The sequence below is a fragment of the Myotis myotis genome, unplaced genomic scaffold (assembly GCF_014108235.1).
Source record: "Myotis myotis isolate mMyoMyo1 unplaced genomic scaffold, mMyoMyo1.p scaffold_m19_p_19, whole genome shotgun sequence".
NCBI lineage: Eukaryota > Metazoa > Chordata > Mammalia > Chiroptera > Vespertilionidae > Myotis > Myotis myotis.
In genome coordinates this window covers 13,407,853-13,422,077 of record NW_023416323.1, presented here as the reverse complement: position 1 = coordinate 13,422,077, position 14,225 = coordinate 13,407,853, and the positions used below count along the sequence as shown (strand labels likewise).

At 47.2% G+C, this 14,225-nt stretch overlaps 2 protein-coding genes and 1 non-coding gene across 11 annotated transcripts in view; all 3 read left to right on the top strand.

Annotated features, from left to right (window-relative positions):
• The window catches only part of SPG7 (SPG7 matrix AAA peptidase subunit, paraplegin), a 47,095-nt gene extending 42,664 nt beyond the window's left edge, over nt 1-4,431 (top strand). For 5 of the 9 annotated variants that reach the window (XM_036345610.1, XM_036345613.1, XM_036345614.1 and 2 more), the window contains 2 exons: nt 702-779; nt 4,050-4,431. In XM_036345610.1, coding sequence (XP_036201503.1) covers nt 702-779; nt 4,050-4,241 — 270 coding nt within the window. In that variant the 3' untranslated portion in view covers nt 4,242-4,431. The remainder of the gene's footprint in view (nt 1-701; nt 780-4,049) is intronic. The other 4 variants (XM_036345617.1, XM_036345612.1, XM_036345611.1 and 1 more) reach the window with 2 other exon arrangements.
• Nucleotides 4,432-9,580: 5,149 nt separating this feature from the next.
• On the top strand, nt 9,581-12,560 carry RPL13 (ribosomal protein L13). The gene is made up of 6 exons (XM_036346308.1): nt 9,581-9,725; nt 9,891-10,011; nt 10,289-10,430; nt 10,636-10,809; nt 11,709-11,765; nt 12,377-12,560. Exons 2-6 carry the CDS (start codon nt 9,908-9,910, stop codon nt 12,533-12,535), a joined length of 636 nt encoding a protein of 211 aa, XP_036202201.1. The 5' UTR covers nt 9,581-9,725; nt 9,891-9,907; the 3' UTR covers nt 12,536-12,560.
• On the top strand, nt 10,495-10,578 carry LOC118674923. The gene has a single exon (XR_004973763.1). It is a non-coding gene; the product is annotated as a small nucleolar RNA MBII-202 (small nucleolar RNA).
• Nucleotides 12,561-14,225: the final 1,665 nt, after the last annotated feature.

The window sequence follows — 14,225 nt, the reverse complement described above, 5'->3', positions numbered from 1 at the left end:
TAGATGATGGGAAACTGGGAAGAATATCAAATAAATGCATCAAATGACAGAGCCAGTGCCAATGATCCCTGTGGCCAGCAGGGACATGCTGCATTGTCCAAAGGAGATTGGGCTAGGACAGTGTCCAGCCTGTCCTGGGGCAGCTCTAATTGGCCTGGTGCATGAGCATTTGAGGCAGCTGCAGGCATGGAGGACAGACACAGGGTCCTTGGCCTCTAGGGAGGGGCGGGGGGGCACCTACAGGTAGGAATGGCTGCTGTGGGCAGGCATCCTGAACTAGGACATTCCCAAGGTTGGGATGGGGGCCAGAAACTGTTGGCAGTTGACCTCTCCTGGTCATTGGGATAGACAAAAGGCTGTGTTTCTGAACCTGCACTTCTGTGGTGTACTTTGGTGTCAGAACCAGCCTATAGATCAGTGGTTCTCAACCTTGGCTGCACATTAGAATCACCTGGGAATCTTTTTAAAATCCCGATTTCTGGGCCTCATCCTCCAGAAATTCTGTTTCTTTGTTACTAATGTTGTGGCCCCACCCCATAACAAAGAAACAGAATTTCCGGAGGATGAGGCCCAGAAATCAGGATTTTAAAAAGATTCCCAGGTGATTCTAATGCGCAGCCAAGGGTGAGAACCAATGCTATAGATGATGCTGTGAATAGTGGTCAGCTGTTCTCATTACAGATCTCCTCTCTCATTCACAGGAAGCTCAACTGTTGGTGGCTAAGGCCTACAGGCACACTGAGAAGGTGCTGCAGGACAATCTGGACAAGCTCCAGGCGGTGAGACTTGGTGCATTCTAACCTCCAGGCACCTGTCTGTCTCTTTAGAAGTTGTGTGTGTGGGTGCTGTTACTGCCCTGTGCTGGCATAGCTGGTCATTCTTTTATGGAATACTAGTGGCCTAATACATGAATTCGTGCACATTGAAAGGAAATTAATTAGAAGAAATATTTTAATATCGCTGTTCGCCCTTTCTCTATAATAGAAGTGTCAACCAAATGAATCAACTTACCCATTTATAGATACAGAATAAACTTGCTTAATTAGGCCTGCTTTCTGATGTAGCTAAACTTTTCCCAGCCCAGTGAAGCAACTTTTCTTTCAGGTAATTGTCAGCAACACAGCAGTAAATATCAACACGACGCAGAATATTTTTTTTTTTAAATATATTTTTATTGATTTTTTACAGAGAGGAAGGGAGAGAGACAGAGAGTTAGAAACATCGATGAGAGAGAAACATCGATCAGCTGCATACTGTGCATCCCCCATTGGGGATGTGCCCGCAACCCTGGTACATGCCCTTGACCGGAATCAAACCTGGGTCCCCTCAGTCCGCAGGCCGACGCTCTATCCACTAAGCCAAACCGGTTTCGGCAACACGACGCAGATTATTATTGTAGATTACACAGGGAGAACAAAGAGTAAAATATTTAACTGCAGCAGTGTTTGACTATATTCTGCACAGTGAGAATACCTGAAGTCATTTTCAAAGTCCACCATTTCTTCTTTTCAGTTGGGTCAAGTTTCTAAGCTTTCTAAATCTCCATTTTCTGGCTAATGAAAAGAAAATAGGATTCCACCGAGTCTCCTGTCTATGTACTCCAGAACTTCTGTGAGGATCAAATGAGATGAGGCACGTGAAAACGCTCACAGACATTTGGTTACAGTGTGAAATGTTTCCACCTGGCTATAAAGCAAGTTGTGTTCCTGGCCTTAAGAAACTGCAAGGAGGCTAGTCGCTAGGAAGTGAAAGCCGGGTGATGCTACATGACATCATTATCCAGACAGTTGGACACTTAGCATATTAGCCTTTTATATATAGAGATTTCAAATGAACACAGAACTTCTTTTTTTTAAATATATTTTATTGATTTTTTACAGAGAGGAAGGGGAGGGACAGAGAGTTAGAAACATCGATGAGGGAGAAACATCGATCAGCTGCCTCCTGCACACCCCCTATTGGGGATGTGCCCACAACCAAGGTACATGCCCCTGACCGGAATCGAACCTGGGACCCCTAAGTCCGCAGGCCGATGCTCTATCCACTGAGCCAAACCGGTCAGGGCAGAACTTTCTCTTTTTTTAAGAGAGAGACAGGTGTGGGAAGAGAGAGACAGAAACATTGATGTGTTGTTCCATTTATTTATGCATTCATTGGTTGATTCTTATATGTGCCCTGACCAGGTATTTAACCCACAACATTGGCGTATCAGGATGATACTCTAACCAACTGAGCTACCTGGCCAGGGCTCAAATGAACACAGAAATTTAGAAAACAACATACCAAATATGTGTTCCACCCAGGTCAGCTGAAATAGATTATTTTCCACTTTTTAGCATTTTATTATGAACATGCCAAACCAGTTCTTTCAAAATAGACAGAAGAACATAATAAACCATCATGTGTCCGTTACCCAGCATCAGCAATTATTAATGTTTGGTCAATTTTGTTTAATCTTTTTCCACTCAAACTTTTCCTGAAATTTTAAAAATAAAATTTAAAGTTTAGAATAGTTTTATTAGATTTACAGAAAAGTCACAAATGTAGTAGAGAGTTTTCTTATACCCCACACCCAGTTTTTCCTGTTATTCACATCTTCCATTAATATGTTGCATTTTTCAGAACCTAGTGAGCCAGTATTGATATATTAACTAGATTTCCTTAGCCTTTCCCTAATGTCCTTTTCCTGAAGGGGCACCCTGCTCCACCCCCACATTTATATTTAATCATCATGCCTCCTTGGGCTCCTCTTGGCTGGGACAGTTCCGCACTTTTCTGTTGTTGATGGCCTGCCGTGGCAGTGTTAGGAAATGGGTCTGATGTTCTCACAATGAGACTAGGTGTTGGGTTTGGGGCCATCACTTGACTTCAGAGGTGAAGTTACTGTGTCCCTATACTTGTGGGCAGCTCTTGGTAGATAGGCTGTTTTGTTAATGTGAGGCACTGCCAGCTTGGTAGTTGTGCCTATTGGGTCTTCCAAGTGTTGCCACTTACTAGCAGCACCAGCTTCCCCTGGAGTTGTGGTATTGTGGAATGCCAGGCCTACCCAATCTGCTGAGCCATAAACTTGTTTTTTTAAAAATATTTTTATTGATTCCAGAGAGGAAGGGAGAGAGAGAGAGAGAGAGAAGCATCAATGATGAGAGAGAGAATCATTGATCGGCTACCTCCTGCAAGTCCCCTACTGGGGATTGAGCCTGCAACCCGGGCATGTGCCTTTGGCCAGAATCGGACCTGTGACCCTTCAGTCTGCAGGCCAATGCTCTATCCACCAAGCAACCCAGCTAGGGCCGAGCCATATACTTGTAAACAATGTTCTTGGTGTCACACATGTGCATTGTCACTGCCACTGGGCAGGACCCAGGCTCCCTGTGATGGGCCGAGGATGTCCTGCCTTGGTTTGCACTGTGATCATGATGGACTCACATGATTGGTGGGGTGCAGAACTTAGCAATATATTAGAGCAGCCACACAGATTAAGTGGTCACCCAGTTTGGGGATGATAGAAACTAGTCCAGGTGGCTGTGGCAGCATTCCTTGTAGTGGGACTGAGTAGCAGTGATTGAGTGCTGGCACAGAACACTCAGGATTTGTTCAACATGTTTTCCATGATCATATCTAGAGAGGCAGAGGCCCCCCTTCCCAAACTGTGAAGTCCCCCAACTTATACCTCAGTGCCAGCATTCCTCTCAAGTTCCAGTGAGGATGTTCTGCATTTTAGTCCCCTGCCCCCATACAGACACCCACACCTTGTTTGGTAAAGGAAATCAAAGGTTGCCCAAAATAAGCAGAGATTTGGAAGGGAAGCAGACAATTAATGAGGCTGCAGCTGGCAGATCATCTCCAAGATTGAAACAGGGAGTGATTCTTTGCTTAAGCCGCCTGTGTGTGCTGCTTCCCTGGGAAAGTGGCCTATCTGGGGGCACCCTATTCACAGACACCCCTTTCTGGGAGGGTGAGAGGCCCCCCTCTCAGTGCTCTGCTCTCAAAAGGCTCTTGTCTGTGTCCTTGTCCTCCAAGGTTAACACACTGTCCTTTGTTTCTCTTAGCTGGCAAATGCCCTGCTGGAAAAGGAAGTGATAAACTACGAGGACATCGAGGCCCTCATTGGCCCCCCGCCTCACGGGCCCAAGAAGATGATTGCGCCTTTGAGCTGGAGAGACGCCGAGAGGGAGAAGCAAGACACTGGGGAGGAGGAGGCGCCTCAGCAGCCGCCACTTCGAGGGGAGGAGCAGTCTTAGCCCAAATAGCTGGACCTCATTAATTAATGGTGCCCGTGGGGACCCAGGGAGGGTTCTTTACTTAGCTGTCCCTCAAGTTCCTTTTCACTGGAGATTTGAACCTCATCGTCCATCCTGATCCCTGCTGAAGGCCTTATGAGATCTGTTGGTTTCTGTACCTGTGATTAATAAAGACTGCAGAGGTGATTTAGTTTTGCTTTTGTAGATTTTTTTTTCCCCTGGGGAGGATTGTCAGTGCTTGTTACAGGTGCACATGGAGGAGCTCCCAGGTTTATGACCCAGCAGTCAGGCTCATGCTGGGCTTGTGCAGGGGCTCTTCCAGCTCCTGCGACTTTGTCAGCATGCTAACAGGATCCGCGATGAAAGGACACTGAGCCAATGTCCTCATCCGCACTCAATGGGCTTACAGAATAGGGGACAGGCACCAGGCTCTAAAGGATTAAAACACTGCCACCTACTGCCTTGCTGACTGATGCATACAAGGACCTCTCCTCACTGGTCTGGTGGGGGATACCTGAGGACTGTTGATACTTTATGATAGAGAACCCAACTTTGTACCATGTGGTCAGCTATAACCCAGAGGGGCTGTTGGGTTTGTCCTGGAACACAGGATAGTGTGTGTTTACTAGTTATAATTTCAGCAATTGAAGAGCCCCTTTTGTAGGAATCTGGGATAAGGGGCCAAGGACACCTCACCACTGCAAGACAGACAAGGGCACTCGGCTCCCGTCTCCCTGGAGGTGTGCAACATGTACTCAGGCGCTCCTACTTGCTACTCTTATCACTTCCCCAATTATGGGTACTTCCTGACAGAATGGTGGTTCTGTTGCTGTTCCCACACTGCGCCGAGGAGATGCCCGCTGAGCATAGGTGGGCAAATATAGGTGTGATTACACACGAGGGGGAACACAAGCTTTTTTCTTAACTTTTGGTTTTTTTTAATATACATATTTTTTATTGATTTCAGAGAAGGGAAAGATAGAAACATCAATGATGAGAGAATCATTGATTGGCTACCTCTTGCACGCCCCCCACTGGGGACCGAGCCCACAACCCAGGCATGTGCCCTTGACCAGAATCAAACCCAGGACCCTTCAGTCCACAGACCAACACTCTATCCACTGAGTCAAACCAGCTAAGGCGGCACTTGCCTTTGCCCGTTTCCCAAATTCATTTCCAAAGATCTGCATTAGTCTGGTATCTTTGCCTGAAGGCAGTATTCTTTGTTACCTGTAAGGTGGATATGGACAAGCTCATCCCTTGTATTTTATCCATTAAAATGGCCTATGCCTGTATATCCTTAGGAAAGTCATTTGCTGAGCCCAGAAGATGCTTATCGAGAAATAGGATATAAATGGCATGAATGGGCTGCCTTGCTATAGGAGGGAGCAGGTGCAGCTGGCTTCCCAGCACTTGTTGATATGAATGGGTTCATGGCCCCTTGGCCGGAGGGCAGAGGGTGCTTTGTGCTATGATTAATAGTTGTTTGAAGACTGGCCCTCTGGTCAAATTATGTTACCTCCCAATCATAAGAAATGGCAATTGAGAACAGTGCCAAGAATTAAACCTCTGCTATCTCACTCGGATGATGTTCACACCTCCTTTTATTTTATTTCTTTTTTGTTAATTCTCACCCCAAGATATTTTTTCCCATTGATTTTTAGAGAGAGTGGAAGTAGGGCAAAAGGGTTAGGGAGAGAGAGAAAAACATCAATTGGTTATCTTCCAAATGAGCCCCAACCAGGGCTGGGGATCAAACCTGCAACCCAGGTACGTACCCTTGACTGGGAATCAAACCTGAGACCCTTCATTGTGTGGGATGACACTCTAACCATTGAGAGCACCGGCCAGGGCTCACACCTCCTTTAAAGAGGATCCTAGCCCAGCCCTTGTTACTCAGGGGTTAAGTGTTGACCTATGAACCGGGTGGTCATGGTTCAATTCCCAGTCAGGACACATGCCTGGGTTTCTGGCTCAATCTTGGGTGAGGGGTACATAGGGGCTAGTGGATCAATGATTCTCTCATTAAAAAGAGGATCCTAAAGGTGAAGAGGCTTCAACAGTACATGGTCCCTAGAGCAGTCAGACCAAACCAGGCAACCTGTGTGCCTGATGCTGGGAATGAAACCCTGACCCTCTGCCCTCTGACCAGCAGAGGCAGTATATCCTGGCCTGATTATAACTTCTGGAACTCTAAGTTAGGCATGTGTTTATCTCATTCTGGAACTCTTTGTCTAAGTTAGGCATGAGTTTATCTCCTCATTGAGATAAACACATGTTCCCTAAATAAACATACACAATTAGAGCCTCAAAAAATCATTAAATAAGAAAAATAATAACTTGTAGTTCTTAAATACAAATTATTCTTCACTCTGATCTAGACTCATAAATAAATGTGGTTTTTTGTTTTTTAAGAATTTTATTTTTTTTGAGGTATAATTGACGTACATCAGTCTTAGGTGTACAATGTAATGATTCAATTTGTATATATTGCAAAATGATTGGCACAGTAAGTCAACATCAACACAGTTACAGAATCTTTTTCTTGTGATGAGAACTTTTTTTTTTATATATATATATTTTATTGATTTTTTACAGAGAGGAAGGGAGAGAGATAGAAACATCGATGGGAGAGAAACATCAATCAGCCGCCTCCTGCACATCTCCTACTGGGGATGTGCCTGCAACCCAGGTACATGCCCTTGACCGGAATCGAACCTGGGACCTTTCAGTCCGCAGGCTGACTCTCCATCCACTGAGCCAAACTAGTTTCGGCAGTGATGAGAACTTTTAAGGTTGACTCTCAGTAACTTTCAAACAAAACATTTATGATTATGATAATAGACTTCCAGTTGTCTTTCACTAAAGTTAGTGTTTTCTCATATTACAGGAACCTTTGAGTAATCCTCTATCTGATTTATGTGTAGGCCATGATTTTGGAAAGTTGATAGAATGAATGGTGATGAGTTCTGTGATGAAGCAGTGTAACATTATCCAATAAAAATATATTTAATCAATAAAAATATATTTAAACTTTTATTGATTTCAGAGAGGAAGGGGGAGGGAGAGAGAGAGAAACATCAACAATGAGAGAGATTCATGGATCAGCTGCCTCCACACCCCCTACTGGAGATCAAGCCCCCAACCTGGGCATGTGCCCTTGACCAGAATCGAACCCAGGACCCTTCAGTCCACAGCCCGAAGCTCTATCCACTGAGCCAAACCAGCTTGGGCTATGATACAAATTTTATAAATAAACCAAGACTGTGTCTGAAAGGGTTACAGAAGCTATTGTTGACTGTCTTAGATTAAATTTCTTTAAGGCTGACCCTCAAAGCACCAGATGGAGGAGGCCAGTCAGGTGCAGGTATGCAATGAGCAGGCACTGCCATGAGTAACTGGGCTCAGTCTTGCAAGGAAATAGCTTGTGTGCAGAGTATACTCTGACACCTCCAAGGGTGTCATATCCAGCAATCTTTGGCCCCCTTAGTTCAGCGGTTCTCAACCTGTGGGTCGCTACCCCTTTGGGGGTCGAATGACCCTTTCACAGGGGTCGCCTAAGACCATCGGAAAACACATATATAATTACATAGTTTTTGTGATTAATCACTATGCTTTATGTTCAATTTGTAACAATGAAAATACATCCTGCATATCAGATATTTACATTACAATTCATAACTAGCAAAATTACAGTTATGAAGTAGCAACGAAAATAATTTTATGGTTGGGGGTCACCACAACATGAGGAACTGTATTAAAGGTTCGCAGCATCAGGAAGGTTGAGAACCACTGCCTTAGTTGAATGCTGCTTCCAGGGGCATTAGCCCTTTTTTGTCCACAGGCTGTGCCAAGGGATGGGCTATCACTACAGTTAAAGGTAAAACCCTTGAGCTAGCTAAGTCTTTGTATCAGAAGGATTCCTGCATGACAGTTCACTTCTTTGACCTTTCCCAATGGGAAAGCTGAGAATGTTTTCCGCAGAACTTTCCTATCAGAACTTTTTTTGGCTCGATTTTGCATACTTTTCAAGTATTCAAGTGTGGAAAATTGGATTCTAGCCTGGCTGGTGTAGCTCAGTGCTTGCCCTATGAAACAGGAAGTCACAGTTAAATTCCCAGGTCAGGGCACATGCTGGGGTTGTGGGCTTGATCCCCAGTTGGAGGCATGCAGGAGACAGCCAATGAATGATTCCCATCATTGATGTTCTGTCTCTCTCCCTCTCCCTTCCTCTCTGAAATCAATAAAAAATATTTAAAAATTAATAAAGAAAAATTGGATATGTTTAACTTGGTTATGTGCAGTAGACTAAGGTCCTCAAATGATAACTTCACCTTATTAAACCACACTGTATTCTGAACAGTTTGCAACTTCAGACCTCTAGCCCCCATCCAGTGACCCTGACAGCTTCACAACCAGGCGCAGCTGGAGCTCAGGTGCAGGTGAGGGGTAGGGCAGATGACTGCATGAGTCTTGGATGGAGATAGGAATATTTGAGATTACAAAGCAAGGTACCTTGGTCCATGGTGAGCTCACTGAAAGGGGCCTGATAAATTTTAAACACGGCTATCGCCCTTATTCATATTGAACACGTACCTATTAAATGGCACAGTCTGGGTTTGAACTTCCCATGTAGGCTCTGTATTTGTCTGAATAGACTGTTTGTGCATCATCTGTTACACATGTTCTGTCTTCCTGATCATAACGTTGTAATTTCTCAGTGGGTCCCAAACCTGATTTTTCTAACACCCGAGGATATCCCAATAGAGAAGAAAACTTTATCAGCAACCTGTTTTCTCAGTGCAGGGCACAAGCCTCCAAGTTTCTCCTATTTGTGTCATGATATTCTTAAAATACTAGGTTTTGCTAGGAGGAAGACTGGTAATTGGGGTGAGGTGGGAAAGAAAGAGCGTTACTGGGATGTCAAGGCCTATAGGTAGCAGTAGAGTGTTGAGTGCCCATTCTTGTCCTGGAGAACAGGAGACGCGCAGGGCACAGGATACAGACGTATGCCTGGCTACCTAATGTTTTTGATGATGTTTGTCTCTGTGAAGGAGGCAGTCGGCCGTGTGGATTCCTGGTGCCACCACCTGCTGCCCTATTTCAGAGAAGTTACCCGATCCTTCCGCGGAACAGAGGAAGTTGTACGATTAAATGCATGTGAAGTAGTGGCTTCCCCGCTTACAGCAACCGCCTTAGGTGTTGGGGAAACGAAGCGAGTCCCGTAAGAGTGGAAGCTGGAAAGGCTCGGTGCTGCCAGGAGTTCGCAGAACGCACGCAGACGTCGCTGTCTTCCGGCGTGGGTTACGCGCCAAGATCCTCCAGGGGCCGCGAGGGCGACTGGGAGTGTGCTGACATCACTTCCGTAATCCTGGCTCTGATTGGTTAGAACGCGCCATCGCTTCTGATTGGCCGGGCCCACTGCCATCCCAGGGTGCTTTGCGGCGCCACTTTCTTTCCGCCGGGCGTTCTCCTTCGGAGAAGGTGGGTCCGTGTAAAGCCACTGCTGGTGGAGGCCATCGGTTGCCATCGGGCTCCATCCGCCGTCATCGGCGTAGGGCCACGCCACAGACGGCGTCGGGCTGTAGCCCGGTTCTGTGGGCGCGCCGTCCGCCCGGAGCTCGGGCCCTGACTCGCTTTTCTCCGTAGGCCCGTAGGCAGCAGCCATGGCGCCCAGCCGAAATGGCATGATCCTAAAGCCCCACTTCCACAAGGACTGGCAGCGGCGCGTTGCCACGTGGTTTAACCAGCCGGCGCGGAAGATCCGCAGGTGAGGAGCGCACAGCCAGGTGACAGTGTCCCGATGTCGCTGTACCCCTTAGGGTGCAAGTGCACTTGAACCCTTTCACCATGTGGTAACCGCGCGGCTCCTGCAGTTCCCCGTTAGAGCCGACGTTGTAATGATGTGATTGAGGGCGACTTGGGGTTGCAGGTGGGCGGCGTGGTCTGCGTTTCCGCGTCCCCGCTGTGGTGCGGGATAGCCGACGCCCGAGTGGGAAGATCGGCCTTCGGGTGAGGTAACCGCCGCCTGGCTTCTGTCTGCTCAGGCGCAAAGCCCGGCAAGCCAAAGCGCGCCGCATCGCCCCGCGCCCTGCGTCCGGGCCCATCCGACCCATCGTGAGGTGCCCCACCGTGAGGTATCACACCAAAGTGCGGGCCGGCAGGGGCTTCAGCTTGGAAGAGTTGCGGGTGAGTATCCGAAAAAACGCTTATTAGAGACGAATAAGGTTTGCCGCCTGGGCTCACAGTCACATGATGACATTCTCCGGAATCGCTGTACTTCCTTGATGAAAGTACACTTGAACCCTTTTCCATCTGACGACTGAGCCCTTCCAATAGGGTGGGGAGGATAGAGACTTCTTGGGACTTCATCTGTGTCTGTCTCCGCGGGCAGGTGGCCGGCATCCACAAAAAGGTGGCCCGGACCATTGGGATCTCGGTGGATCCGAGGCGGCGGAACAAGTCCACCGAGTCCCTGCAGGCCAACGTGCAGCGGCTGAAGGAGTACCGCTCCAAGCTCATCCTCTTCCCCAGGAAGCCGTCGGCCCCCAAGAAGGGAGACAGTTCTGTGAGTACAGCCCCCGGCTCCTGGGGGGCGGTGAGGGTTGAGGAGGGTCTCTGGGAGACCGGCAGGGGGTGTACGTAGTGTCTCCCTGGGTCCAGCTGTGGTGAAAAGGAAAATACTTGCTTATATCCCTTTTGTCCCCCAAAACTTGGCCTTCATGTTTGGGTGGTAAAGAATTGCTAATGAGAAGAAAGATCCTAAGAATTCCCAAATTAACCCATCAGAACTGCCAGATTCACTCATGTTCCTCAAACACGAGCTTTTCTTTGTTTTGTGGAAATAGCAAAAGCTGTTTGATTGGGAGGCTTTTTTACATTGGAAATGTTTTGCTATAAAGTGCTTTATAAATAGCACAGATGTTTCTACAGAAAGATGTTTTTGGTTTTTTTCCAATTTTTTGTTTTTTAGAGGGAGGGAGGCGGGGAAAAGGCATCTATGTGCCAGAGACACATGGATCGGTTGCCTCCCACATGCTCCTGACCAACAGGGCCAGCATCAAATCTGCTTGGGCCGATGCTTTTACCACTGAGCCACATCAACGAGAGCCATTAGTTGATTCTTGTATGTTCCCTGGCTGACTGTTTAACCTGCAAACCTGGTGTGTCGGGAAGGACACGAACCAAACGAGCTGTCTGGTCAGGATTCTAGAAAAAAGTTAAGTGTCCTTCCAAATGGGCTTCCAGGGAGTTGTGTTGGGGAGTTGCTTTATGCTCTAGTTGACAGTTTGCTCTTTCTGCATCTCTGGTACAGACATAGGTGCTCTTGTATGTGCCTGTATCTGTCAGATCAGGAATTCAGTGACATGCCATTACTTGGCATAGTCACCCAGGGAGAGGTCTAGGGCTGGCTTGGAGCCCTTAGAGAAATGAGCTGAGCCCAATTGATTCTCGCTTCTCAAACAGGCTGAAGAACTCAAATTGGCCACCCAGCTGACCGGACCAGTCATGCCCATACGGAATGTAAGTGAAGGTGTTGGGATGATGCTCAAGTGACTGTTTCTTGGGGTGGGAATTGGGTTAAGGGAGTGAAAGGTGACAAGAGCATCTTGCATTCTCCCCCCCCCCCTTTTTATTGTTGACAGTATTACAGATATTCCCCAGTTTCTCATCCACCCCCTTGAGCATCCTGCATTGTTAACAGATGGACTCCTTGAGGAGCGGGGGGGCCTTGTCTTCTCTTTGAGGAAACTTTGGACACCCACACTTTTCATCCTTCCATGTTGGGTTCATTTTCCCTCCTTGCTGTTTGGAAAGCTCATGATGCATTTGATGATTTTGTAAACTGCCCATCAAGTGACTGGCCCCTTAAGGTTCCTCTGGAAAAGAGGAGGTGGGCCCAAGCCTTCCTTCACTCAGATCTTTGTGTCCAAGCACAGCACCTTACCCATCCTTCGTGTCTAAGGAGGTTGCTTCTGCCTCTACTCTGAGTTTGGGTCCTTTTCTAAATCCAGAGGATATCTTCCTTGGTGGCCTCCTTCTAAGATCTCTCCAGGTTCTAATAACATTTGGGTTCTGAGCCTTGTCATAGGCCTTACTGTAAGCAAGAGTTTGACCTCCTGTGCTCCTTCTAGGTCTACAAGAAGGAGAAAGCCAGGGTCATCACAGAGGAGGAGAAGAACTTCAAGGCTTTTGCCAGTCTTCGCATGGCCCGTGCCAATGCCCGGCTCTTTGGCATCCGGGCAAAAAGAGCCAAAGAAGCTGCAGAACAGGATGTTGAAAAGAAAAAATAAAGTGCTGTTGGCAACTTGTGATAAATCTGCAGTCTCCATGTCTCAGTCTGTATAAGGGATGGGTGTGGGGCCTTTTTTCCTTAGGGGATCCTGAGGGCTGGGCAGGGGATTAGGTTCTTATAAGGCAGCCCAGATGCTGGGTTGCATCCTACTTGTATTTTAGGATTGCTGTTTGATCAATTGATTGAATAATTTAATCTGTGACAAGATTACAAATCTGCCGAGACCGGTTTGGCTCAGTGGATAGAGCGTCGGCCTGCGGACTGAGGGGTCCCAGGTTCGATTCCGGTCGAGGGCATGTGCCTGGGTTGCGGGCATATCCGCAGTGGGAGATGTGCAGGAGGCAGCTGATCGATGTTTCTCTCATCGATGTTTCTGACTGACTCCCTTTCTCTCTGTGAAAAATCAATAAAATATATTTTTTAAAAAAAATGACAAATCTAATTTTCAAGTTGAGCTTCCTTTTTTGTTGATTAAACCAGTAGTTTCCCGGTTATTTTAGCATCTCTGGGCTTGTCTGCATCCCTGCTGTGCTGAGTAGCAGCAGCAGACTTTAGGCTTGCATGCTTTGGTGCAGAAGATAATCCTCTGGTTGTCCCTGCTTGGCTGAGAAGTGGCAGTCAGGGAATTCCACTGCTCACCCCAGAGGGAGGTTGGAGCCCAGCCACATGTTCCCTTTGTGGGCAAAATGGTACCCAGAGAGTGTGTTTACAAGTGAGATGCTCAGTTAAGCCCCCATTCTTGTACCTGTAGACTTTTAGCATCTAAAATTAACAGTTTATAAGATGGCTGATTTCAATGGAAATTGTGTCAGACATAAAGGTCAGCTAAGGTGGAGGAGGTATGGGAATTTGAGCCTAAGGTGTGTCCAACAATCCCTATATGGAGGGACTGCCTCTGAAGGGCCTGCTGGCACCTGTTCTGGGTTACTTTGTGCTTGGGGCCTAGTGAGGAGTTGGAATCCAAATTCTAGATGGCTCCGTTCTGCCAGAGCCCTGGCTGTGGTCTTTGCAGGTTTGAAGCATGGGGATGTGCAAGGCATAGGCCCCACTCCACTCCACTGCACTAGCACCCGAGTTCTGTCTTGGTGGTTGAAGGGAAGAAACACCTGCCTCTCAGACATTGGCTTCTGCCTTCAGTCACATGTGCACGCCTGTCCACCTTCCACCCTTGTGCCACCAGCTGTACTCCACAGAAAAGGGTCTTAGTTCTCAGAAGAGTCCCAGTGTGTGCAGAGCCAGTGAGCCAAGTAAATGCTTAGCAAAGGCTTCAGTTGGGAATACATGCTTTAGGACCCTGTTACAAGGGCCCTTTGTCTAAATTTCTGAGTAATCTGGCCATGCCCAGTAATGGTGGCAGCATTACAGTCTCATGCTGAATAAGCTGCTTCTCTGGGCCCTTTTCCTCCCTGTTCAGTAAGCAGGTAAGCTAGATGTGCCACCAGCTGAAGCTAGGCAGATGGACTTTGAAAGGTGGTGCTTTGAGGGTCAGCCTCAAAGAAATCTAAGACAGTCAACAATAGCTTCTGTAACCCTTTCAGACAGTCTTGGTTTATTTTTAAAATTAGTATCAGCCCTAGCTGGTTTGGCTCAGTGGATTCCGGTCAAGGGCACATGCCCAGGTTGGGGGCTTGATCCCCAGTAGGGGGTGTGGAGGGAGCTGATATAAAAGGTATATTTTATATATTTTT

Excerpts from the sequence above, each read along its gene's own strand:
- RPL13 (XM_036346308.1), top strand. The coding sequence starts at position 9,908 with ATGGCGCCCAGCCGAAATGGCATGATCCTAAAGCCCCACTTCCACAAG. Across the intron at positions 10,012-10,288 it reads CCGGCGCGGAAGATCCGCAG|GCGCAAAGCCCGGCAAGCCA; the intron begins GTGAGGAGCGCA and ends CTGTCTGCTCAG. Across the intron at positions 11,766-12,376 it reads CAGTCATGCCCATACGGAAT|GTCTACAAGAAGGAGAAAGC; the intron begins GTAAGTGAAGGT and ends TGCTCCTTCTAG.